The sequence below is a fragment of the Euprymna scolopes genome, chromosome 45 (genome assembly GCF_053919585.1).
Source record: "Euprymna scolopes isolate OS-2025 chromosome 45, ASM5391958v1, whole genome shotgun sequence".
Taxonomy (NCBI): domain Eukaryota; kingdom Metazoa; phylum Mollusca; class Cephalopoda; order Sepiida; family Sepiolidae; genus Euprymna; species Euprymna scolopes.
In genome coordinates this window covers 42,092,663-42,118,729 of record NC_136526.1, presented here as the reverse complement: position 1 = coordinate 42,118,729, position 26,067 = coordinate 42,092,663, and the positions used below count along the sequence as shown (strand labels likewise).

The following is a 26,067-nucleotide window of genomic DNA, read 5'->3' as shown; positions in this document are numbered from 1 at the left end:
TATTACCATCTTTCTGTATAGAAATTAACTTAAAAACATTTAAGTTAATATTCCTCCTTATTTTAAAAATTTATTAAAAAAAAAGAAAAAAAAAGAAAAAAAAAAGAAAAAAAAAAAGAAAAAAACTCTCCAGAAAAGTTTTGCAGTGTCACAAAAAAAAAAAAAATATCTCCAGAAAAATTTTTTTTTGCAGTGTTAAAAAAAAAAAAAAAAAAAGAAAAAAAAAAATCTCCAGAAAATAAAAATAAAAAAAATCTCCAGAAAAAAAAAAAAAAAAAATACAATATGTACATAAACTGTACAAAAGTCCACTTGGAGGAGGAAAAGAAGAAACATATTTTATTACAGAGTTCACGGGGAAGGGAGTCATGACCTTCTCTGGACCAACTTAAAAATACAGGTAAGACAGCATACCAACATGCCAGCGGCTGATTGTTCAGAAGAAGAGAAGGTCACTTCCCTTAGGCCTCTACTGTTTTCTCCCTCAGCTAGCGGTGCCATCAGATATTAAATGGTGGCTGCAACAAAGCTACCAACAAACTATTCCACGCCACTGGTCAACACATATTTGACCATGTAGACAAAGGCGGCAAACACAACCACAACAAAAATGTTGGTCACTGCGCAGCTGAAAAAGCCGCTGTGTCGGTAGTTGGTAGCTATAGGCATTTGATTTGTGGCCTGCTGACCACTGGTCAAGGCATTGGACGAGTTCCTCTGTAATTCTTCTTGTCGGATGCCCTGCAAAGAAAAAGAAAAAACTTAAGATAAGCATGAAATTAAAAAAAAAAAAAAATATTCTAAAAGAAAAATAAGCCCTTACCCATTAAAAAAATCAACATTGAAAACCAAAAATAAAAAAAGATCTGTGAGATGTATGTAGCCGTGACAAAATGAAAATGTCATATTCCAAAAATCATTTAACTCTCTAGTAGTCAAACATTCTATTTTCGCTAATTTTTGTCAAAAAATGTTTTCTTTAATAAATTTTTTTCTACCTTTTCGTTTTCCGTAATTTTTGGATATATCCATTATTGTAACATGACAGTTAAGTAGAGACCAATGGTTTGCCTTGAATATTAAAAATTTCAAATTTCACTATTATAGTGCAGTTGCACTTTTTATAGTATATCAACACTTTTTGGACTACTAGCAGTTCAGCCTGGCTTTGCTCGGGACCTATGTACTGCTCATAACTTTATGTGCATATGTAGATATATAGTAAAAAGTCTGACATGTCTAGGTAACCTAAAGTGCTTAGACTCAAAATTGGCAGAGGAGTTTGGTAGAGTTTGCAAAGGTCAACTCTTTCAACTTTGATGTCTTGGCAGCCAAATTTTCGCCCAAAAACTGATTAAAAAGCTTGCTGCATGTCTGAATACCCTTTATGTAAAATTTCAAATGTTTAGACCCAAAATTGACTGAACAGTTTGCTAGAGGACTGCAAAGGTCAAATCTTTTGAACCATAACCTCTTGGCAGCCAAATTTTTGGCTCAAAACCGATTAAAAAGCTTGCCCTGTCTGAATACACTTTATGTTAAATTTCAAATGTTTAGACCAAAAATTGGCTGAGTAATTTGGTAGAGACCGCAGAGATGAATTTTTTTTTTTTACTTTGACCCCAATTTTGACACTTTAACATTTATTGTTTTGGGCTCAAATCAATTTATCAAGTTTGATCCATGTCCAAGTAACTTACAATTAAATTTCAAGTGTTTAGACTCAAAATTGGCGGAGGAGTTTGGCAGAGTTTACAAAGGTCAAATTGTTGAACTTTGACCCATTGACAGCCAAATTTCTGACGGAAAAGGTTAGTCCTCAAATTAAACCTGTCCACTACTATATAACAGACATTCAGCTAGGCCACGTATACACGATTCAAACAAGTATATACACACATCACAAATGCAAATACGTATATACACATTTGATTATAAACACAAACATGTATATATTATAGAATTGATGATATAATGTTATAAATTGAATTTTAAAAAAAAATTCTTAATGCTGCAATATTTTAACTTATAAATTTACTATATTTTTTACGAGAATATCTTGTCCTCTTCTTTTCCAGTTTTAACTAGTCCTTTACTTTTCCATGTTTAAGCTTAACCATATTACTTTTCGTGCTCACATTTTTCTATTGTAATCCATGCAGGCTTCCAGTAAATTCATTTGTTCTTTGTTTAATTTCAGTTTTATTTTTTTGCCCCCATAAACATTACACATGTAATAACAATGTACGGCACTCGTCTGCTTTCATTCTCTCCGTTTTACTTATTACTTCTCTTTTAGCGACAGCAGTGAATTAGTAGCAACAGTAGTCGCTGAAGCGACGTGGTTGCTTTGGAAACCAGTCATGAAAAACGTTGCTCACCTCCTTACAAATTGTTATCATTTTGAACACCAGCAAATTCATCATAACTTTTGTTTTACTGAACGAAAATTGAGAATTTTTTTTTTTCACAATACAGCTGAGAACTGTAATAATTGTTTGAAATTTGGTTGAAAAATGAATAAGAGGTGAAGCTTTAAATCAGTTCTAAATGACTAAAACTGCCATTTAACCATACATTCAAACGTGGTAGTTTTTGAATGATATATATATATATATATATATATATATATATATATATATATATAACATATCACCTTTTTAGTATGGTGATAATACAACATGTGCAGAACATGATTAAATTTTGTTAAGTGAAAGGAAAAATATAATATCGATGCTTGGTGCATTTTAAGTCAAGAAGCCAGTATCTTCAGACAGCCTAATCTCGTTGCAGATGTGCAAAATTCAGCAGGTTATACATAGCCAAACCACCCGAGATGTGCACCACATAAGCCACCCGTAATCCCACCAATATAAATCCTTCCTTCAAATTTTCAATTTCAAATTTTATGTCACGTAATGTGTACGTACACCTGATTATGGTATTACAGATTAAAAGTGTTTGGAACCATGCTGAGTTTGTTTGGGTTAGAAGGGTTATAGTCAGCTAACATACTTCCTAACTTCCAGCATGGCTGCTACCAAAAGCAATGACAAGGCAGTTCTTTCACTTTTTTCCTCTCACGCCTATATCTCCCCTGTGCATATACTCTTTTTTTATTACGTTTTTTTTTTTGTTATTTAATAATCACTGAAAAGTTTTTTTTTTGGTCTTAATCAAATTAAAAATTATCAAAATTAGTTTGTTCTTTTTTTTTTTTGGCAAGAATTATTGAAAACACTTTAAAATCTTTTAAAACTATTTTGGGAATATTATGAATTGGATGCGTTTTTTTTATGGTGTTTGAATTTTTTTTTATTTTGATTTCCCATTGACTACTATACACTAATTAACCCTTACCTTTGAGTGGCATCCGGGCTTTGAGAAGTGGCCATTCTTTTGTTAAAAAAATAAAAAATAAAAATAATCGAGTGTAATTCTATAGTTATAGGTCTGTACTGAGAGGGAGATGACTTATCACCTGAATTCTTAAATACAGGGCAAACTGAGTGTAATTCTAAATAGTCACCAAATATTAATGCGTTCATGATGAAGAAAACTATAATAATCCTTTTTACGATATCTAATGCACACGATCACAATTGAACACTAAGATCGGCAGTTGGGTGAGAATCTTTCTTTTCACTCTATCCAAGTGAATTAATTTTAGAAGAAGGTTTCGATTTGAAAGAGAATCTTTCTTGAGAGGAGGGGAAAAAACAAAACAAAAAGAAAAATCTTTATGATGTATAGAGAAAAAAAAAAAATTGCATATGCCAAAAAATCACAAAAATTGATCAAGTAGTTTTGTTTTTATAAAGAAAATAATCTTAAAGCAATTGATAGAAATTACGATGATGCATAAGGCTGATTTTAAACTCTACTTCTGAAAAGTTATATTGGGGGGGGGGGGATTAACCAGTGATGAAAATTTGAAGGAAGGATTTATATTGGTGGGATTACGGGTGGCTTATGTGGTGCACATCTCAGGTGGTTTGGCTATGTATAGCATGCTGAATTTTGCACATCTGCAACGAGATTAGGTTGTCTGAAGATACTGGCTTCTTGACCTAAAATGCACCAAGCATTGATATTATATTTTTTCCTTTCACTTAACAAAATTTAATCATGTTCTGCACATGTTGTATTATCACCATACCAAAAAGGTGATATGTTATCATTCAAAAACTACCATGTTTGACTGTATGGTTAAATGGCAGTTTTAGTCATGTAGAACTGATTTAAAGCTTCACCTCTTATTCATTTTTCAACCAATGCTCTCCCTCTTCCCCATGTTAAGAATGGCTTGCTAAAGTTTTGATTTTTTGGAATTATCTCCCTTGTCTTTCAAATTATTCACAAAATGGCATCAAGGATATAGGCATAAGAGTTGATTTTTTTTTTTTTTTTTTTTTTTTTTTTTTTTTTTACATGATTCTTGGTGAAATTTTTTTTCTGTCATGAATATATAAACTGTTAAGATTTTTCTTTATTTTCGTTGATATGAAATGAAACCGTCACATCATTTCAGTATCTTTATCTTTTTATCTATAGCTAAACCAAAACGTAGATTCTATGAACAAATCTTCTTTCTTAGAACTGCACGCCTGTGGAACTCTGTTCCATTTTCCTGTTTTCCAACTGACTACAATATGGTCATCTTCAAATCCAACGTAAACAAGTCCCTGATGAGCTGTCCCATTAAGTGGTGACTTCTTTACAATAAAAAAAGAAAAAAAAAGACATTACACTGATGATAATGATAACAACAACTTGGCCAAGTGAGGGATCCTTTGTTACGCTACTTACCTCAACAATGTCTGGAAAAAGGTCACAGTATGTCTTATTCTGGAGATTAAACTGCTTACTTTGAGCAGCAAGCTGTCGTTTCTGAAAATTGAAAGGAAAATAAAAATCTTTTTTGAAGTGAAATTATTAATCTATCTAAATCGATTTCGCAATCTAGTGAAAAATTGTAACATAGCACAGATGCAAGTATTTATGTAAATGCATGCAAAGGGAAGAAGAAAAAAAAGACTATCTATAATATAAATCTCACCTGCCTGTTTAAATGTATGCATGTATGTATGTTTATCTGCCTAAAACTTTTGACAGAGGCGATGGATTTTCATGAGATCGGTATTGTTTTGAAGCTCGACCCTTCGGGCGACAAATATCGAAAAATTGGCTAAAAACATAAATTCCTTCATCCTCAGCTGGGCATTTTTCTACAGGGAGGGGGGGGGGTTTCGCTTTTTCCGCCAATATTTTTTTAAAGTCTTTTTGATTAACTAGCCTTAATTTAAACAGTTGTCACTTCCGGTTTGGCAATGGCCGCAACAACAAGGACGCCACATTCTTTTCTTTTTTTTCATATTCTTTTCCTCCTTCGCAGTATGGGTTTGAGCCTGCTTACTACTACCGTTTTTTTTTTTCTTAACACACACCTCCAAACACCCGGGCAACGCCGAGCACCCAGGCTAGTTTAAAATAAGGCAAAGAGAACAACCAGAGGATAGACGTGGAGAATGTTCTAGATCACGTGCGTGATGTCACGGGTGTACCAATGAGAAAATAAATGCTACAAAGAAACAAGCGAGTTGAAGTTATTTCCTATTCTTGGTCTTGGTCTCCTTTGTGACTGAACCTGGACATAAAGCGTGTTGGTTCTCGGACAATATTACAGAATGATTTCTTCCGTTCCCAACAGCTGCATTCTCACAGAAGAGATATTGTTAGTCTATTCTCTTTATCCGATAGAAGGTGCTTGATTCAACTCCAATCCCATGTTCCTTCTTGTAAGAACTCCTCTTCTATCAAAACTGAAAAGAACTTACATTGGTTTGGTAAAATACTAAAACTGATTTTTAGTTTTAATTAAAATTCTACTTGATATTTTTTACTAACTTTTGGTAAGGATACTTATTTTTGTCTGCTATGAAGAGTTTTTACTTAGAACACAATTTTCACCTGTGCCTCATACTGTTTAAGCACCAAATTTTACTTTCTTTCTATATACCTAGCTTCAAATGGAATTTCGATGACAATGAGTTTCTTTCCAAAAACTTCCATCTATGGAAAACATTAGTATGAGAGACTGCTTCCCTGCATACAACAACATGGTCATCTCTAAATGCAATGTCAAGTAATATTTGTTATAAAACATCTTCATAAGTAATAAAATTTTGTTAATTCCATTCATGATTTTCAATCTTCTTATACCATTCATCATCATTCAACTGACACTCTACCCATCTCATTTCCCTTTATGTTCTAGTAGATTTTAGCCTTGATAAAGTAGTGACATATATATATATATATATATATATATATATATATATATATATATATAATTCATTAAATTGAATAGACGTTTTTAGTCTATTAATCTTACATTGAATCCTTTCCATTTTTCGCATTATAGGGTTTACTTCGGGTGGGAACTGGCTCATGTAATAACCATAACTTTGATTTGTCCAAGTACTTTCAAATCTATTTTTTTATTTTTTATTTTTTGGACTATTAGTCTCATCTTTATTAGTTGTTGTTTTTCATCTTTTATTGGTTTGTTTATTCACAACGTTTCGGCCAACTATTCCTCTGGCCTTCGTCAGGTGGTAACCGCGACGTATAGGAACTTTGAATCACCTAACTGCATTCTCAGCCATCACTGCCATCCATAGTTGTTGTCGTCTCACCACATTTTGGGCCAAGTAAACCTCTGGCACGCTTTGGGTGGGATTGAAACCGCTATCTTCAGACAATGTTCATCTGGAACTGTAGAGATTCAACGTCTCTATCAACTGCGCCATGGGCACCGAAGGGCGATCAAGGTTGGATTATTTGATCTTATAAATCCACGTTTATTTATTATCTGATCTTCCATAGTCGGGTCCGTACCGATTGGTATATATATTATTCCTTAATTGGAATTCGCTTTTTTGAGATGAGCATTATATATATTAATTTATTTATTTATTTATTTATTTTTTTTTTTATTTCGGACTATTAGTCTCATCTTTATTAGTTGTTGTTTTTCATCTTTTATTTTATTCTAATAGTCCGAAATAAAATAAAAATAAAAAATTAATATATATAATGCTCATCTCAAAAAAACGAATTCCAATTAAGGAATAATATATATACTTTCAAATTCTTCTCGATTCATCTTCAGGGATTAATTAAACTGGTTGGATTTTTACTATCTACATTTATGGATGCTTAATTTTTATTGGTTAATAAAAAATAAAAAAAACTTACATTAACAAAATAAACTTTACTAATAGCCTTAACCTTTTAAAATACTTATATATAAAAAAAAAAAAATTATTAATGAATATATATGAACTCTCTAGTTTTTGATCTCAATCTATTAGTTCTAGCTCAACTGGCGAGAAAGCTAAGCATCGACTACTAATCCTCTAACTGCAATTTAAACCTCATGAAAATGTGATAAATACATTTTTTTAATACATAATTTTGAAACTTTTGAAAATATATCATCTATAATCTATATATTGAATTATTATTATTATTTATTTAATTTATCTGTTTACAACGACTGAATAATTCCTGCATTGACAAGCCTTCAAACACACCTTTTATTCGATAAATAATGCTTCAAGCAAACTATGGCATACTTTTTAATATCTAATAGATCATTGTTTATGGAAATCGTTTCAGTCTAGGCATACTAATTCTCTAACTGCAATTTAAACCTCATGAAAATGTGATAAATACGTTTTTTTTAATACATAATTTTGAAAATTTTGTGCCCACTATTTAAATTTCTTGCATAAAAGCACATTGATCCAATACATGAAACATGATTTGGTGCAGACATATTCATTTCCATGGAGAACAAACTTTTACCTTTTAGTGTCCATTGTATTTTAAATATAGAAATAACCCAAATGAGATAATTTAATAAGTACTAATAGATAACCATAAAGTAATATTGTGCTACATAGTTCAATACAAATAATAACATCACATTGTAAGAGACAATGTTTAATTTATTCCAACAGCACCTCTTGGCAGACAATATTCTTCCCTTTTTGCCCTATTTCTTTTGAATGCTCCCTTTCTTTATGCAACGTTTCACTGAGTTCTTCAGTGAAGAACCGTTGCACTTCAAAATCATTAAGAGTACCTTTCTCACACCATTACAATAATAAAAATATATTATTATTAAAATGATATTCGAAAACGAGGCTACATCAAAGGGAGGTCATTCTTATATTCTTGTCCAGGGTTGTTAGATTGGCCTTTCTTAAAGCCAAATTTTGTGAATTTAGCCTTTTTTAAAAAGCAGTTTGGCCTTCAAAAATTGTATTTGGCCTTTTTTTTTTAAGTGTAGCGAACAGACTAACTAAGGAAGAAACAAATAGAATATCACATAGATTATTATATACTTACAGTATAGTCCGAAGTTTCCAGGCTTCCCAATGTTGGACTTTTCTCCAACTACAAAAAAAAAACAAAAAAACATTAAAAATTCATTAACATACTATTCTTGACGTGACATTGTCATCAGAAATTTAAAAGAAAATAAATTTTTTTTTCACATAAGACTAGAGTAAAAAGAAATCAAAAAATTCCTTTAGAAATTAAATAATAGAATTAGAAACAAGTGTTTAAAGAATGGAGTGGAATGGCAGGAAACGACATGGACATTGGACATTCATTCGTAAATTAAATGGAAGTCAAGGCTCTTTCAAGGCTCTTCTACCACACGGACATTGTGGCCATTACGCCTGAACCATGTTTGTTGCAATTAAAACCTCTTTTGAACTCCAACGCTGTCTGGCACCATCGAAAAGGAACAAACAAACAAAAATAAATAAATCCGACTCTGCTTTTCTTTCTTTTTAAGTCATTGATTATTGTTTTTTCTTTATCCCCATCTCAACATCAGCTTAAAAAGTATCTTGCTGCCACTGCGGGGCCACATGTCCATCTTCCCTGGCATGCGTTTTTCTTTCTGTTCCACTACAAGTCAGCCGACGACAGGTGTTTCTTGTCTTGAACTTTACATGTCCATCTTTTGCAACCACACTTTTTTTTATTCAGACCACATGGTGTCCTTTTTTTTTTCTTTTCATGCACAGTTCCTAATTTGCATATGTGCTTTTTTTCGGCTACTGCTGCTAATATCTTTGCATGCCAGCTATCTTACAGCTCCTGCTGATATTTTCACCATGCGCTCATCCACGCTCTGTTACAATTGGATCTAAATAGCTTTTAAGTTGAAATGTTATGAATTAGCAAATTTTTATTACTGTTGTGTAATGAAGCCATTGACATGTTATGCAAATGACCAAGATGTAAAATGAACCTGGCGTCACAGCAAAATCGGAAGAAAAGGAAAGGAAAAAAAAAAAAGCATGTGGCGGAGAAAGTGACTTGATATTGTCATCACAAATTTAAAAAATAAATTTTTCACATCAGGCTAGAATAAGAAGAAATTGGAAAATTCCTTTAGAAATTAAATAATAAAATTAGAGATGTGTTTAAAGAATGGAGCGGGATGGCAGGAAGCGACACGAACCTTAGGTGTTCAACATCAAACTAAATGGAAGTCTTTTACAAGACTCTTCCACTGACATGCGTACAAATGACCAAGCCAGGGTGCGAGCATAATGTCACAGCTGGATCAGAGGAAAAGGAAAGAAAAAAAAAAGCATGTGATGGAGAGAAAAGTTTTTAAGCATGTGTCAACATGGCAAAGGTTTGTTTTTTTTAAACCACTTAACAGCACGACAGGAATATTTTAACACGATGCAAGACTCATACAGTGGAACATATTACAGACACAATAACTGGTTATAGCTGCAGACTAATGCTGGGTAGGTAACGAAAAATATTGGATATAGGTGCAAACAGACAATGCCAGAAGATCGCCGATTGATGAGCAATGTTGGGGGTCATGGAAAATGACCCAAAGTCAGAAACAATCAGACATTTCACATTTTATCCGGGATCGAAATTGATAAAAACAAAAATAGATATTCCAATTTGAAGAATGTCAATATAAAAGCAACACAGAAAGAAAAAAAGTTGGAATGACCGAACAGTTAATACATTTCTGCATCATCCCACACACCTCAATATCGACCACTTTGTCACTTCACTTCTGTCCCTTCACTTCTGTCCCTTGATTTTGCAAATAAAACTAAGCTGTTAATGTTATTCGTTCATCTGCTGTCATTTGAACAAACAGCGTGTCTATAATTTTGCACGCATTTGACAAAAGTGCCATCTGAAATTATATAGATTTTTTTATCTTTTTTACATGGAGGTCACCAATTATCAAGACCCGGAAGCCACTCGGGGATAAGGGTTATTGCGTGTACATTATTCAATGGGATAGTATTGTAGTAATTGTTAGTATTGGAGATTTGATAAAGGGTCTTACTTAAGGGGGCGATTCATCAGGAATTTGTTTATGTTGGACTTGAAGATATCCAAGTTGTAGTCAGGTGGGAAGCAGGCAAACGGAAGAGAGTTCCACAGACGTGCACTTCTAAGAAAGAAGCTTTGTTCATGGAATCTACGTTTTGATTTAGATAAAGAGTGGGGAAAATTACTGACAGTGGTTTCAGCTAGACGGGTGTTTTTCGTGAAAGATTGGCGAGGGGGGGGGGGACCAGAGATTGGAGCTCGGACGAGCACTTGCCATGGAAATAACGATAAAACAAAGACAAGCTCGCAACATCTCTTCTGTGGGAGAGAGGTTGCAGGGAAGAGAAAAAGGCATCACCCACTAAGCCACAAAGTCTATTTTGTACTCTGTCAAGGCAGGATAGGCTGTTTTTAGCAACTCCTGCCCAGATGTGGCAGTAGTACTCCATCCTTGGACGTACTTGGCTTTTATACAGGGAGAGAATTGTATCAGTAGTGAGATATTTTCTGGAGTGGTAGAAGGATCCCACTATTTTCCCAACATCCTTGGCAACAGACCTGATGTACGTGTTCCATTTCAGATCAGGAGTAACAGTCAAACCCAGAAGCTTGTCAAGACATGGCGCCTCCCCTAGACGAGAGCTATCCATTTCAACTGATGCCAGATGGGGATCAGAGCGTTGATCATATAAAGATAGGAGCTTGGTTTTATATGCATTAAAAGTAACCAGCCACCTCTTCTCCCACTGTACCACGCGTTCAAGATCTGAGGAGAGAGAATAAGAGAACTGTCATTTACGGCCTTAGATGTGTTGCCATAGATGGTCGTGTCATCAGCATAGATGTCAACGAATGATTTCTGAATGTTATAAAAACATTAGACAATTGTTATCCGACAACATATGCCTAAACAACTTAATTGACCCAGAGAGAAAAAGCTAGACTTCGACCATATCGTCACTGGCTTCGAAAATACATATCAGGTGGCTTGGTGTGGAAACGACTGGTAATAAGTGCCTTTTCTTTCAATTGAAAAAATAAATTGTGTCGAATTTCTTTTCTTTGTTTCTTTGAAAGGCTTTCATACACAACACCGGATCCGTGTTAAAAAATAAAAACCTTGTTACAATTGTACCCTGTTTTTTGCAATAGAATAATGTACCCCAGGGTGGTCGCACTCAGAACCATATTTTCAATTTCTTCTTCTGCATCCCTCTCCCTTCTCTTGGCTAAATACTCCTCACCTGCAGCAAGTTTGCTACATATATGCATAATAAAAAAAAAAAAACACATCACCTGCTGCATACTTACGGTAAGGATTAAAAAACCAAATGTTACATTGACCAAAAAATGAAAAAATAAAAAATAACATCCAAGATACAAATAGTAATCCAAGATACAAATAGTAATCCAAGATACAAATAGTAATCCAAGATACAAATAGTAATCCAAACAATTCAAATTCTCAAAAAATTCTCAAGAAAAAAAAAAAAAAAAAAAAAAAAAAAAAAGAAAAGAAGGTTTTAATTAAAGAAAAACGTGATGGCTGTAAACCTCATGAGTGGAATTAAAAAACGTAGACTTACCATAAAACTGAGAAGACCAGTGAGGATAGTCGATACAGACCAGGCAGGGTTCCATGTGTCTGGGTGGAAATCACTAATTGATAGGCATAATCTAAAGAGTAAAAAACAATAATTTAAAAAGAAGAAATAGTGAATGTGATAAAATCCTTAAGTAGCTTTTGGCCTTAATAAGTTATGACTCTTTAGTAGAAACACAAAAAAAAAGATTCATTTATTTTTATTGCGGACTATTATCCTCATCTTTTTTAGTTGTTGTTTTACGACTTACGGCCAACTATTCCTCTGGCCATCGTCAGGTGGTAACCACAACAGGATAGGAACTCCGAATCTCCTAACTGCATTCTCAGCAATTACTGCCTTCCATAGTTGTTGTCCTCTCACCACGTTTTGGCCAAGTAAGTCTCTGGCCGGTTTTGGGTAGGATCGAAACCGCTATCTTCAGACAATTCTCACCTGGAACCGTAGAGATTCAACGTCTCTATCCACTGCGCCATGGGCCCGAGAATTGTCTGAAGATTGCGGTTCCAATCCTACCCAAAGCCGGCCAGAGGTTTATTTGGCCAAAATGTGGTGAGACGACAACTATCGAAGGCAGTAATTGTAATAGTCCGCAATAAATAAATTAATAATATTCATCTCAATAATGAATTGCAAAGAAAATAATATAAAAAAAAAGAAGATATCCTGATTTGGCTCTTCTTTTAGTGGCAGAGGTAGCGAAGTAACAACATCAGTTGTTTATTTATATCATTGATCTTTCTTTGTAAACGATTGTAGTAGTGACTGTAGAGTCTGTCTCTCTTTCTTTAATAGCAGTGATACAAGGTGCCTTAAATAAGCTTCCAGACTTTTTTCGTATGGGCACTTTTATTGATGGTATACACACGAAACTCTAGCCCCCTTCAAAGTAATCTCCTCCGGCTGCAATGCACTTGAACAACTGGAAGTCCTCTTGTGCGAGCGTGTCAACAATCCTTGTCACAACCTCTTTTATCACCTCAATTGTCTCATAACAGCTTCTAAGGTTTTTCTTGGGCTTAGGGAATAACCAAAAGTTACAGGGAGCAAGGTCTTGACTATAGGGAAGGTGAGGAACTGTCTTGATGCCCATCTTCGTCAAATAGTCTGTGATCTTCTCTGAGAACCCTTGGGACAAACTTTATGTAAATCTTCCACATCTTCAGTTCCTGACAAATAATTGTGTGGACAGTTCCCACACTGACATCAAATTGTCCACTTATTCTCTTTATAGACACATGAATTATTGAAGAGGAAGATAGAGTCAATCTTTGAAAGGGATTTACAAACAAAGTTCATTATACAAGATGAGAAAGACAAAGACACATTACCTTGCGGTTGATGACAAACAAAAACAAAAAGGCTTACATAACAAATAGAAAACATTTATTTTTCCAGCTCGTGATGGGAATCCAATGCCTGACTAAGTTTCTACATTTTGTCATCTTTTCCTCCCCTTCGTTTCCTAAGGAGCTTCGGCTAACTCTCTCTGACTGAACTCAAGTGTATATATTAATTCCATGTGACATCAACACACAGTTCAAACATGTGCATGGGATGCACTTGCCTCCAACATGCGTCCTAGCAACACTGTTCCATCATTCTTGCTTTGAGCCAAATTAGGCAACTTTCTGTTTACCGCATTCTTTTGTTTCATAAGTTATTCTAATTTTGCATTATGGATAATTCCATTGCATTCCTGGAATCGTATCTAACAATATGCATTCATTTTAACTTCTGATAACTGCATTCGATTCCAGCATTCTTGTTTAATAATAATTATATTTGATTCTAATTACTTTGTTTCTAACTAAAAACCGGGAGCTGTCATCTTAAATATACAACAGAATGGGAGACAGGAAGACTTTCGAAAACACGTCTGCACTGTTTCCAGTTCAACAACCCAAGAGGCTGTCTATCTCCTATGACTTACATCTTACATCACTGCCTTTTTTGCTGCATCACTTCTTTCCCTTCATCGACATGTTACTTAATTTCTTAAACTTAATTTTGAGGTAGAAAATTTGTCTGGCCATAGGATGTGTTCAATCTTGATACAAGTGCAAAGTAATATTTAATAGATAAAAAGTGTATTTGAAGGCTTGTCAATGCAGGAATTATTCAGTCATTGTAAACAGATAAATAAATGATAGCATTGCCAAGGCTGTTGCGAAGAAGGTGGGCTCTCTCTACTGTGCTAGAAAGCTAGTTACGCCTGAAAGTATCCTGTATCTCTATAAGGCCACCATTCGTCTATATATGGAGTACTGTTGTCATATTTGGGCCGATGCATCTGCTGCTTGTCTCTCACTCCTGGACAGGATTCAAAAGAAAGTCGACAACCTGACAGGTCTTGACCTGTCATCTAAGCTTCAACCTCTGTCCCATCAAAGTGACACTGTACCTTGTTTGGGTTGAAAATTTAATAAATAAATAATAATTCAATAGTTTTCAATAAATATTTATTTACCTGATGGCATATTCTTGACTATATATGGTAAATTCCTCAACTATATTCTGTATATAAACAGTGAATATACCATTTTCTACCTCTTGAAAATGGGATTTGCACCCAAAATTTTAAAGGAATTTACCATCTACAGTCGAAAATATACCATCTATAATCTATATATTGAATTATTATTATTATTATTATTTAATTCATCTGTTTACAGCGATTGAATAATTCCTGCACTGACAAGCCTTCAAACACACCTTTTATTCGATAAATAATATTTCAAGCAAACTATGACATATTTTTTAATATTTAATAGATTATTGTTTATGGAAATCGCTTCAGTCAAGGCATGAAGCCACTTGATGTAAGGAACTAAGAAAAAAGAATACCACTTCAAGGAAAAAACTAGCCAACAATAAATGTTATATGGATAGTTTCCAACCCAGAAAATAGCAAATCTTTCCCTTTTGCCAGAAACATCGCTCATAGAATGTGAGGACTAAAGGACAAAATAAGAGAAGCAAGAGTTATGAGGCTGCCAAAAGTAGACCTAAGATTCACTTTATATTCTTCATTGTGAGTTCTATTGAATATTACATTGTATTTTTATTACTACTGTAGCGTACAGGTTCTTTTTATGAGTTCTATAAAAGGGAGACAACCCTTAAAACTTTTATTACTAGTTAAAAATTTTATTACTAGTTAAAAAAACTTTTGTAGGTAGTTAAAATTTCAAGAAATAGGCTTGACACTACACAAATCTGATAAACATACAACTCCAGCTATGTAAGCTAACGTTTATATACCTACCTTGTATTACACTTAAATCTTCCACTTGGAGTCAACATATAGATGCTTGGGGGCTTAAAAGGATATTCTCGGGGAAAGACAAGTTTTCCATGATACATGCCACCTGCAAAAAAAAAAAAAAAAAAAAAAAAAAAAAATGTATACAATTTCTGATTATATCCCCCTCCCTATAATAATAAAAAAATAAAATATTGAATAAATTTAAATATATACATATTTATTAAAAATAAAATTTAATTGAATAACACTTTGTATGTAGACTCACAGTAATCCCTCCCCCTCCACACACAGAAACAATTTTAATTTTATTCCATTTGCTGCGAGCAACATTGATATTTATTGCAGTAAAACAATAAAACAAAATTACCAGTTCACATGGATTTCCAAAAATTTGAAACGCCTATCATTTCCTCAAAATCTAATATATAAAAAGCAAAATGTGCGCGCGTGCGTGTTTATAGGTCTCGTACAAACTTTCGACAGGCGCGTTAGACTGTGACAAAATTGGTATCGTCTTAAAGCTTGGTCTCTTGGACAGCAAATATCGAAAAATTGACCAAAAACATTAATTCTTTCACCATTAACTAGGCCGTTTTATACAAGGAGGGGTCGCTTTTTTCGTCAACATTTTCACAAGTAGTCGTCTTGGTTGGATTGACTACCCTTAATTCAAATGCTCTTGATTTTCGGTTTCATGATGGATGCATTAGCTAAGACGTTAGGTTCTTTTTTTTCACCTTCTTTTCCTCCTTTGCGTTGTGGGTTCAAGCCTGCCTACCTACTACCACTTTTTTTTTTTTTTACACCTCTCTCTGGGTGGCCTACTGTTGTTTTGATCCTCCCCACACCATCTCTTCAAACCCGGGCAACGACGGGCACCCCAGTTAATATATTACAAAGCATGGTCACACACATTTGTGGTGTAAATGAAGAAAAAAGAAACAAGAACGACCGACCGCGTTTTTGTGTGGCTTACCTCGTGTTCATAATGAAGAAGAAAGAAACAAAAATGGCTGCCCTGTTTCTTTTTATGCCTACAGGGTGACCACGAGGTATGCAAATGAGATGCTCCTGATTGGAGATAAAAGAGGAGTGATTTGGGGAAGGAAGGCATTCTGAAGTTAGATTGCGAGCAGAGAAGTTGTATTTGTAGAAGAGAAAAGTTGGATTAGGGGGGGAGAGAAAAGCTAAAGTTGCAGAAGTTCGTTTTTGAGTGGAGAGAAGACGCGTCAAGTGGTAACCAGAAAGTGAAAGTTCGGACAGCAGTGTCACACAAACCACAACATTTTTTTTTTTTTGTAATTTTCTTGAAATATTTGTATTTACTTTATCTGGAAAACATTTTTTCTTGGATTTGAATTCATTTCTTCTGTACTTGCACCCCCCACCCCGCGCCTCCATAAATTAAACTTATTTTAAAAATTGTAAAATTAATGTATGCATTACAATTTTCACCATATTTGAAGAATATAATTTGAAGAAAGATTTTCTTTTTCAATTTATCCTACACCCTTTGAAATTTTTGTAAGGAGTTAGGGTTAGGGTTAGGGAGTTTGTTGTTATTTTTCTTAGAAATTGCAAATTAGGTATAAGAAAGTAAATAATCCATTTCAATTTGAATCATTTTTTTCATCTTTCTGTTCATAGATTGCATTAATGTTGTGACCTTATGAGTAATGATTAAAATAATGGTTAAAAAAAAAAACTGTCATATCTCTCAGTGTTCTTTTATTAAATACTAGTGGGGGGGGGGTACCCGGCGTTTTTAGAGGTGTGTGTAGTTGGGGGGGGAGTGATAAAATGAAAACAAAGCGAAGTCATAAATATTATAAAAACAAACAATGTTAAAACTATTAAAAAAAAAATTGTGTAATTAAAAAAATGAACATGATGCAATACGAACGGTCCGGTGGTGCCCGTGTGTTTGAAAAATCCCAAAAAATTTGAAGGCGGGGGGGGGGGGGGGGGGGGTCGAACTCGAATCATTGAGGCGAAAGCGCAAAAAAAAAAAAAAAAAAAAACGTGATGAATTAACTAAAACTGAATTAGGTCAAATATCAATTCCACAGTGAAGTTTGTATTTGTTTAGTTTCAGTAATCACATCACACTCGAATTCTAAATGAATGTTTTTGTGTTCTCGAATTCTAAATGAATTTATTTGTTTTAATTTTAATTTAAGTGTAATGCAAGTGAATTCACGATATCGTTGCATTGTAAAAATAAATGTTGAGTTGAAATTACTAATAAATAAAGGCCATAGTTAGATTTCACGGTTGATGAACACTGTAAATACTTAGGTGAAAGTAGAGAAAAGTTTTTTTTTTCAAGAGAATGTACAAATTTATTTTTTGTCAACAGATGTTAAGAAAATAAACAGAAAAAATACTCCCATCATTAATTAATTAATTATGCAAAAAAAAAAAATGTTGATTTAGTGTTTCAACATTTAAACAACGCTCAGTTGAATCCAGTGGAATGAAATGGAATCAAGGGGGAGGGGGTCAAATTCTGCATGAGTACCATTATGTTTAATTTCGTCTTGTATTCAAATTATTAAGTGGGCTACCAGTGATTACAAAGTAACAAATGTAACGAAAATGCGAAAAATTCAACAGTAAAATAATTTTAATAAGTGCTCAGCTTCTAATAAAAATCCTAGTAAGTCAATCCCCGTTATTTGTTCGGTTGTTGTAAAAATGGAAAGGAAACTTAAATTTCGTTTCATTGTAATTGTTTTTTAATTGTTAAATTGTGCCCTCCCCCCAACGAATATAATCCAAAGAATAACAGTGCTTCTACAGTTTATTGCCGAAATTGTAGACGCCATTTTATTTCACGCACCTTTTGTGCAAATCCTGGTTAGACTATGGCCGAAGCACGAAATAAATAACCCAAAATGTAAAGTGTAGAACGATTGCCGTAAAAAAAAAAAAAATAAATAAGAAAGCAACCCACTTCCCCGTTCAAAAAAGAAACAAAACAATCATTTAAAATAATTTGTTGTTGACTTTTCCACGTTGGTTTAAATCAAAATAACGTTTTCAATTATTTATTTGTTGGAATAAAAAAAATTAAAAAAAAAAAAAAAAAACTATTTCATACAAATCCAATGTTGCTTTCATTGCCAAATTGTTTTATTAAACTTTTAAAATGTTTTACGCAAACTTTTCAATTATTCTTTTTCCAACTATATAGTTGCTTTAATTTTCCAAAGAACTTTTTGTAAAATTTATTTGTCCAAGAAAGAAAAAAAGAAACTATTTTATAAAAATCCGATGTTGCTTTCATTACGAAAGTGTTGTATCAAAACTATAATTTTTGTACGCAAATTTTTCACTAAATGTTTGTCCAATTATATTTTGATGAATTTTTATACAAAAAATGTTTTGGGTTTGTTTTGGTTATCAAATGGTGCTCGCCCATATTAAACCCTGATGAATATGTTATCTGATTGTCTGTTTTTAATAACCAAAAATGTTCTATGTAAAACTTCCCTGTTCTCATTAATGAAAGCAAAACATTTCCAATTAAACTGGTCTCGGAATAGACACCCCAAATGTCACCCTGTTAAGAAAGGCTTTCAGAATAGACAACCCGTAACCGTGTCAGCATACCCGGAAACCTATCGAAGTTGACATGTGGAATGTGAATGATGGTTTTGCCGTAATGTAATAATGTACCACCATATCATTCTATGCCGAAATTCCTAAGCTCCATTCACACTAATTAATTTAGGTGACTGAAATACGAAGATTAAGGACCAAACGTAATTTGCCCCAGGGAAGAAAGTGTATGTACACGTGAGGGAAAGAAAGTGATGAGAATTTTTTTCAGTGCGAGCTTACCAATTCAGTTAATTTTTGAAGTTAAGTGAATGCAATGCAAAAATCCATGCTGAGATAAATATTAGTATTGTTTGTATAATTCCAAGATAATTAGTAGAGTCAACTCATAAGCTAATGAAATAAATATTACCAAAAAGAAAAACCTTGTTTGTGCTAAAAATAGCGTCACTAGTAGAATTCATTTTGGTATGAGTTATATCATAACGATGATTAGAACCGCAATGCAATCTGGAAAAATGGGAACATGAAAAGAAACGGAGCGAAAACATACGAAACGCAGTAAACCGGAACGTCTGTTTTTAGAGATGCATATAGAAATGCATTGTTTACATTTTTAAATGTAGTAATTCTCGATGTGAATATGTTAAAGCCAACATAAATTGATTTGTTACTAATCGATATTGATTTGTTCGTAGTCATTGCAAGTGAAAAATTGACATCTTACATTTTGTAATGCGTTAACTGGAAAATTAATATGTAAATCAGTAATCGAAAAAAAGTAAACAGAAAAAGAAAACGAAACGAAATGGAATGTAAAGGAAATGATATATTATAATATTATATGTTAATGAGAAAAAAAAGAAAAGGAGAGAAAGGTTTTTTTTTATCCTAATGTTTCGAAATAAATTGTAAATAAGCAATGATAATTATGAGTTGTGCGTTTCCTGTAGTTGGAAGCATTTCAGTTTTTGTATGTAACTACAAAACCCCTAACCGGTGTGCGTTTGTAGTTGTTCCTCGTGAACGACGAAGTGACGATGTAAATGGGGAGCATGGGAGAGGAGGAATTTAATGGAGAGAAAAGATTTTACAACTTCCATTGATTCTTACAGGTTTTGGCACTGGACTCTCACCAGAAAAAATATAGGAACGTACGATTATCGAGCAACTGTAGAGGTAATAGGCCTATAGCTCACCTCAGATAATGTGCTGCAGTTTGTGTATATTACATTTACATGAAATGTCTTGAGTTTTAATCCTATTAAGGTCAAACTCAGAGGGGAAAAAATGACTTCATTTTATTTATAAAGAGATAATTTTATATTTGGATGACAAAAGTAAAAACATAAATAGCAAGTGAAGGTATTAAGAGTTAGGTTAGGTACTATTTGTCTCATTCTTGTTTTACCCATATTATAAAATTTAATGAACGTTTTCGTAGGGATTGAAATGTATAAAATGCCTTTTAAGATATGAAAATTGAGATATGAAAGCCAAACTAGAACCAATTAATTTCGTATCTAGAGACATATCTATCTATTATATCTATAAAAGTGAACGTGTCTGTCTGTCTGTGTGTCTGTGTGTGTGTCTGTCTGTGTACATTTCTCTACGCAATAACTCTGTCAATTTTTAGTCTATAGACTCGAAATTTGAAATACCGGGTACTGAGATTTGGGAAAATCGATGTGACGGGTGTCAGCCAGAAATTTGGCTGTTAAGGGGTCAAATTTCAACGATTTGACTTTTAAGAACTCTACCAAACTCCTCCGACAATTTTGGGTCTAGACACTTGAAATTTTAGATATAGGTTCCTTGAACCTGGATCTAACTTAATAAAGTGATTTGAGCCCGAAACTAAATTTTAAGGGGTCATAATAGGGGTCAAAGTTTTAAAAAATTAACCATTTTTTTTTTGTTTTTTTGCTTTTTTTGCACAGCATACACCTCCAAACACCCGAGCAACGCCAGGCACCCCTGCTAGTATATCTATAAAAACAGAGATATGTGTGCCACAGACGATTTCTGATTGGTTAATCCAATGATCACATCTCCTAAAAAACTATGGTTCCTACGCTCTTACCTTTACCATAAAATATTATGGCTTTATTTATTGTCCATCTTGGAAGGGTTTAATTTTTTCGTAACTTGTTATTTACAAATTAAAAAAATACGAAACTTATATACGAAACTAAACTACACGAAATCAAACACTCCTACAAACTTATTAGTACTACTAGCAAGCACACGCGCACACACACACGTTCACTACCGTCACGTTGTTATGGCAACCAAACCCGCTGACTTACATAAACAGTAAACACACACAGTAAATGTGATTTTCTTCATTTTCTCATTTCACTTGTGGTCTTAAATTCATTTCGGGTTTGTATTACTGTACACATAGATTCGAATAAGTTGCCAAAAAACAAATATATAACAAATAAATGTTATCAAAGGCAAGATAAGTTACTTTTCTACCAAACTGGATATATTTTTCGTGTTTTTATTCAATGTAACATATTTATTCAGCTCGAAAAACGGGGTTGTATTACTGTACACATAGATTCGAAAAAGTTGTCAAAAACCAAATATATAACAAATACATGTTATCAAAGGCAAGATAAGTTACTTTTCTACCAAACTGGATATATTTTTCATGTTTTTATTCAATGTAACATGTTTATTCAGCTCGAAAACCATACGATGTTTACCGATGTATTGGAAAATTCAAGATGGCGCCTCACTCCCTCTTTAACACGGTAAGTATGGGAAAAGGTGTTATAAATAAAAAACTAGAAAAAATACTATTAAAAACCCGCCGAATATATGTCACGGTAACATATATTGAGCGAGTTTTTAACAGTATTTTATTCAGTTTTTTATTTATAACACCTTTTCCCAAACTTACCGTGTTAAAGAGGGACTCAGACGCTATCTTGAATTTTCCAATACATCGGTAAACACTGTATGGTTTTCGAGCTGAATAAACATGTTACATTGAATAAAAATACGAAAAATATATCCAGTTTGGTAGAAAAGTAACTTATCTTGCCTTTGATAACATGTATTTGTTATATATTTGTTTTTGGCAACTTTTTCGAATCTATGTGTACAGTAATACAAACCCATTAAAAATATTGTTTTTGATTTTGAAAAAATATTGTGGTTCATTTGTATTTAAAAATATTGTGGTTCATTTTGATTAAAAAATATTCATTTTGATTAAAAAAATATTCATTTTGATTTAAAAAAAATATTGTTCATTTTGATTAAAAAACATTTATTTTGATTTAAAAAAAATCATTTTGATTAAAAAAATTGTTTAATTTTAATATTTGTTTATTGTCTTAACTCATATCAAATGTTTTGCTTGTGTTCTGCTTCAAATATTCATATTCTTACATGCATAATTTTCATTTAATTATATTAAATAAACTTAAAGTTTACTACAAATCAAATCGTGTTCCTTCACTTTTTAAAATGTAATTTATAAGTAATTAAAGAACGCATTCTAATCTTTAAAATCTATAATACAACGAAATATTCAATTGCTTATAATACTTAAACAAACAACTTGTGTTTTTTTTATTATTTTTTTTATTATTAATATTAGATGAGTTTCAGTATAAATCATCGTGTTCTTTATTTCAATCCAATTTGGAAGTTTTGTAACGCTGTCTGTAAAAATATATATGATGTTTATAATGACCTATGATTGCGTATTTATATACATTATTTTCCCTATCCTTCTGTTCATCGTACATTTTTTACTCCCAAACTTAAACATGGTGGGTGCATGGAATTCATTTACCGATACAAAAGAAATGATAAGTAAATAAATCCATAAATAAATATTATAAATGGTTTATTTTAATACTTGCCAGGATGTGGAGGAAAATGAATGAAGGGGGAGGGGAATAAAATAAAAACATTTTGGAAACAGATTAAGTTTGAAAGAATTGCTTTGCGCAGAAAGAAATTAATGAAAAAGGAATAAAATTAAATTTCTTTTCCTTCTTGATTTTTTTTAGTTTTTTATGAAAAAGGAAATCAAAATTAAGACTATAAAAAAACAATTTTTATTAAGAGCGAACCTCAGTCGTCAGGTCTGTAAAAAAAACGTGGAATAATCAAGAAATGTTTTCTAATACAAATTTTTTTTACTTATGTGTTCATTTGTTTCTTTGAAGTTCGTTTGTTTAATATATCGGTTTGCAATATCACTTTGTCATTCTGTCAGACTCAAATTTTAAATCTATATATCTATAAAAGTGAAAGTGTGTGTGTGTGTGTCTGTGTACATTTCCCTACGAAATAACTCTGTCAATTTTTAGTCTACAGACTCGAAATTTGATATACAGGGTACTGAGATTTGGAAAAATCTATGTGATCGGTTTTTAGCCAGAAATTTGGCGATTAAGGGGTCAAAGTTCAACGATTTGAGCTTTGAGAACTCTAGCAAACTTCTCCGACAATTTTGGGTCTACACCCTTAAAATTTTAGATATAGGTTCCGTGGACATGGATCTAACTTAATAACTTGATTTGAGGCCAAAACAATAAATTTTCAGGGGTCATAATAGGGGTCAAAGTTTAAAAAATTACCCCTTTTTTTTTGCTCAGCATACACCTCCAAACACCCGGGCAACGCCGGGCACCCATGCTAGTATATATATATATATGTGTGGAAATTTAACTAACTTTCTTGGATTCTGCATTTTTGGATTTTACCGTCATTGGATACTTTACCCTTCACTAGACTATCCATTCACATGAAATCACTTTTTTATTCACCCTATTCTCTCTGCTTATCTATGACTTACTTGTAGTTTCATCAAATACTTTTGCAAGCAAAATCCGATCCCGCATTTTACTAAATCCTACCCTCTGATGAGAAGGAAAGTATTTCTTTGAAACTCTGTGGATTAAGGACTATCCACTTATTTAGTGTTTCCGTGTTTCCTTTTTAAAATTAAATATGTTTTTAACTCTTTTTCAAAGTGTTTTTTAACATGTTTTATTAACTACTTGTTCTTATATATATATATATATATATATATATATATATATATATATATATAAAATCACTTGCTTTTATTGTCTTTCTTAACACTAAGATATTTCCATTTCTTGCATTATACTAACCTCCTCATTTAAGGATTTCACTTTCATTCTGATACAACCACAACTACGATGAAGACCTCAGTTATTTTCGTCAAAAATTGGAAATATTTTCGAATTTTCACCAGCTATGGGCAAATAGATCCACCGCCTTGTTGATGCCTTGGGAAAGGCAAAGGCTTAGGGAGTAAATCCTGACAAAAAAATCTGGTTTGAAGTCCCGATAGGCGGATGGTGAAACACAGCAACACATTTCTGGCAACTCCTGCAGCTACGCTGGTTTCGACCATATTGGTTTGCCTTTCCGTCCGACTTTATCTGCAACGCCGAGAAGGGGACTCTGGTAACTGGGTAAACCTAGATCTCTTTATCATCCGTCTAGGCCTGCATCTGAAGAGGCTTAGACTGTATAACCACACCAGATGCTGCAGTGCAGCAGACTAGATGCAGAACGCCATTGTCTTATGAGACAGAAGGTTGCCATCATTATCATCTTGCCTCCTCTCTCTCTCTCTCTATATATATATATATATATATATCACTGGCAATGCCTCAAGCAAGCATATTATTATAAATAAATGAAAAAGGAGAGGTAGTTTGCTTGAAGCATTGCTGGTAAACAGATATATGGTAATATTTAAGAAGGCTGGTAGCAATGTAGGATACTGACATGGGGAAATGATATGACCGATGAATAAAAGCAGACAAACAATATTTTATCAACAGATTTTTCACGTATAATTCAGTAAATATAGACTAACTGTTAAATATAACCAGAATGGTCTGTATATTATCAAACTGACCATTGAAAAAGTCTTTTAATGAACTGACTACAAAACGGCATTAAAAAACAAAAAAAAAGAAGCAAAGTTAGTTAATAGACTTTCTTGTGTGTGGCACGTTTGCTCAGGTGGCAGAATGCTCGCCTCGCATGCGAAAGGCTTGAGTTTTGAATCCTGAGTTTGGATATGTCTAGCTAATGGGCCCAAATGAGGGCGAAACTAGAGTTTTGGACTTCTGGTTTGTTGGCTGTCATGGCTCTTGTGGGCTGTGACGTTGTTTGACTGTGGAAATAATAATATAATCTCTCACATTCTGAAAATTTTACTAATTTTTATTGCATATTTTTCAATAATGTCCTTTTCTTCTATTATATTCCAATAAATCGCTTCACAATAGAAATACTGAAGAATGATAAATGTGAAGGAACTGATTTGCGTTGCCACCATTTCTGGTTATGCTACACCGGAAGTACATTAGCTGACTATAACCAAAAAGTTTTGTGATACATTAACTTTTAAGATACACTGAATTTATTTGGCAAAAAAATTGTCTGAAGTGAAGAGTCAGGATTTTTTTTGATTTTTTTATATTCGTTCCAGAATAAAAAAAAATTACAAACAGCATGTCACTTTTGAGGTGAAGAACAAAAAAAAAAAAAAAAAAAAAAAAAAAAATTAATCACTTTTGTAAAATTCAAATTCAATTTTTAAAAAACTGATTTGAAATTCAATTTCTTTTTTCAGTTTACCCCTCAACATTAATGCAAATATTTACCAAAAGATACTCCCTAAAAGTTTTCAATAAATCATTAACACCTCCAACAAAAAAAAAAAGGGGGGGGGGAGAAAACAGAAAAAAATTTTTAAGTAAAATAAAAATATAAAAATGCTACATACCTTCATAGGGAGAATTTTCCGGTCCTAAAACTGTATAATGCCTACAAGGAAAAAAAAAAAAATACAGATATTAAAACTTTAAATTCAACTTTAAATACACACACTATTTATAGTGACAAGTCCAATCCTTGTCAACAAAGATAGTCCATACCGATGACAAGTGATACTTCAAAACATGCATGTCTATGGATAACTTACTTTTATGCACGTAATAATATTTAAATATAATAAAATTAATAATTACAAATAAACGTCCCAAAATGTGGAGGCGACTAAAATGTAAACAAAGGGCAGATAACTTCTCTATTAAGGGTTAAGAGTGCTCAGGGAGCGAGAAGAAAGAAAAAATACTACAGAATCGCTAATAAAATAAATAAATCAACAATCATATATATATATATATATATATATATATACACACA

The 26,067-nt window shown here is 32.9% G+C and overlaps 1 protein-coding gene across 1 annotated transcript in view; it reads right to left on the bottom strand.

The window, feature by feature from the left end:
• Nucleotides 1-312: 312 nt before the first annotated feature.
• Nucleotides 313-26,067, bottom strand: part of LOC145269498 (ubiquitin-conjugating enzyme E2 J2-like) — a 70,101-nt gene continuing 44,346 nt past the window's right edge. The window contains exons 3-8 of the mRNA XM_080125234.1: nt 25,646-25,686; nt 15,277-15,379; nt 11,991-12,081; nt 8,419-8,466; nt 4,810-4,890; nt 313-741 (exon numbers count right to left, since the gene is read on the bottom strand). Of these exons, the coding sequence (XP_079981360.1) occupies nt 541-741; nt 4,810-4,890; nt 8,419-8,466; nt 11,991-12,081; nt 15,277-15,379; nt 25,646-25,686 (565 nt within the window). The 3' untranslated portion in view covers nt 313-540. The remainder of the gene's footprint in view (nt 742-4,809; nt 4,891-8,418; nt 8,467-11,990; nt 12,082-15,276; nt 15,380-25,645; nt 25,687-26,067) is intronic.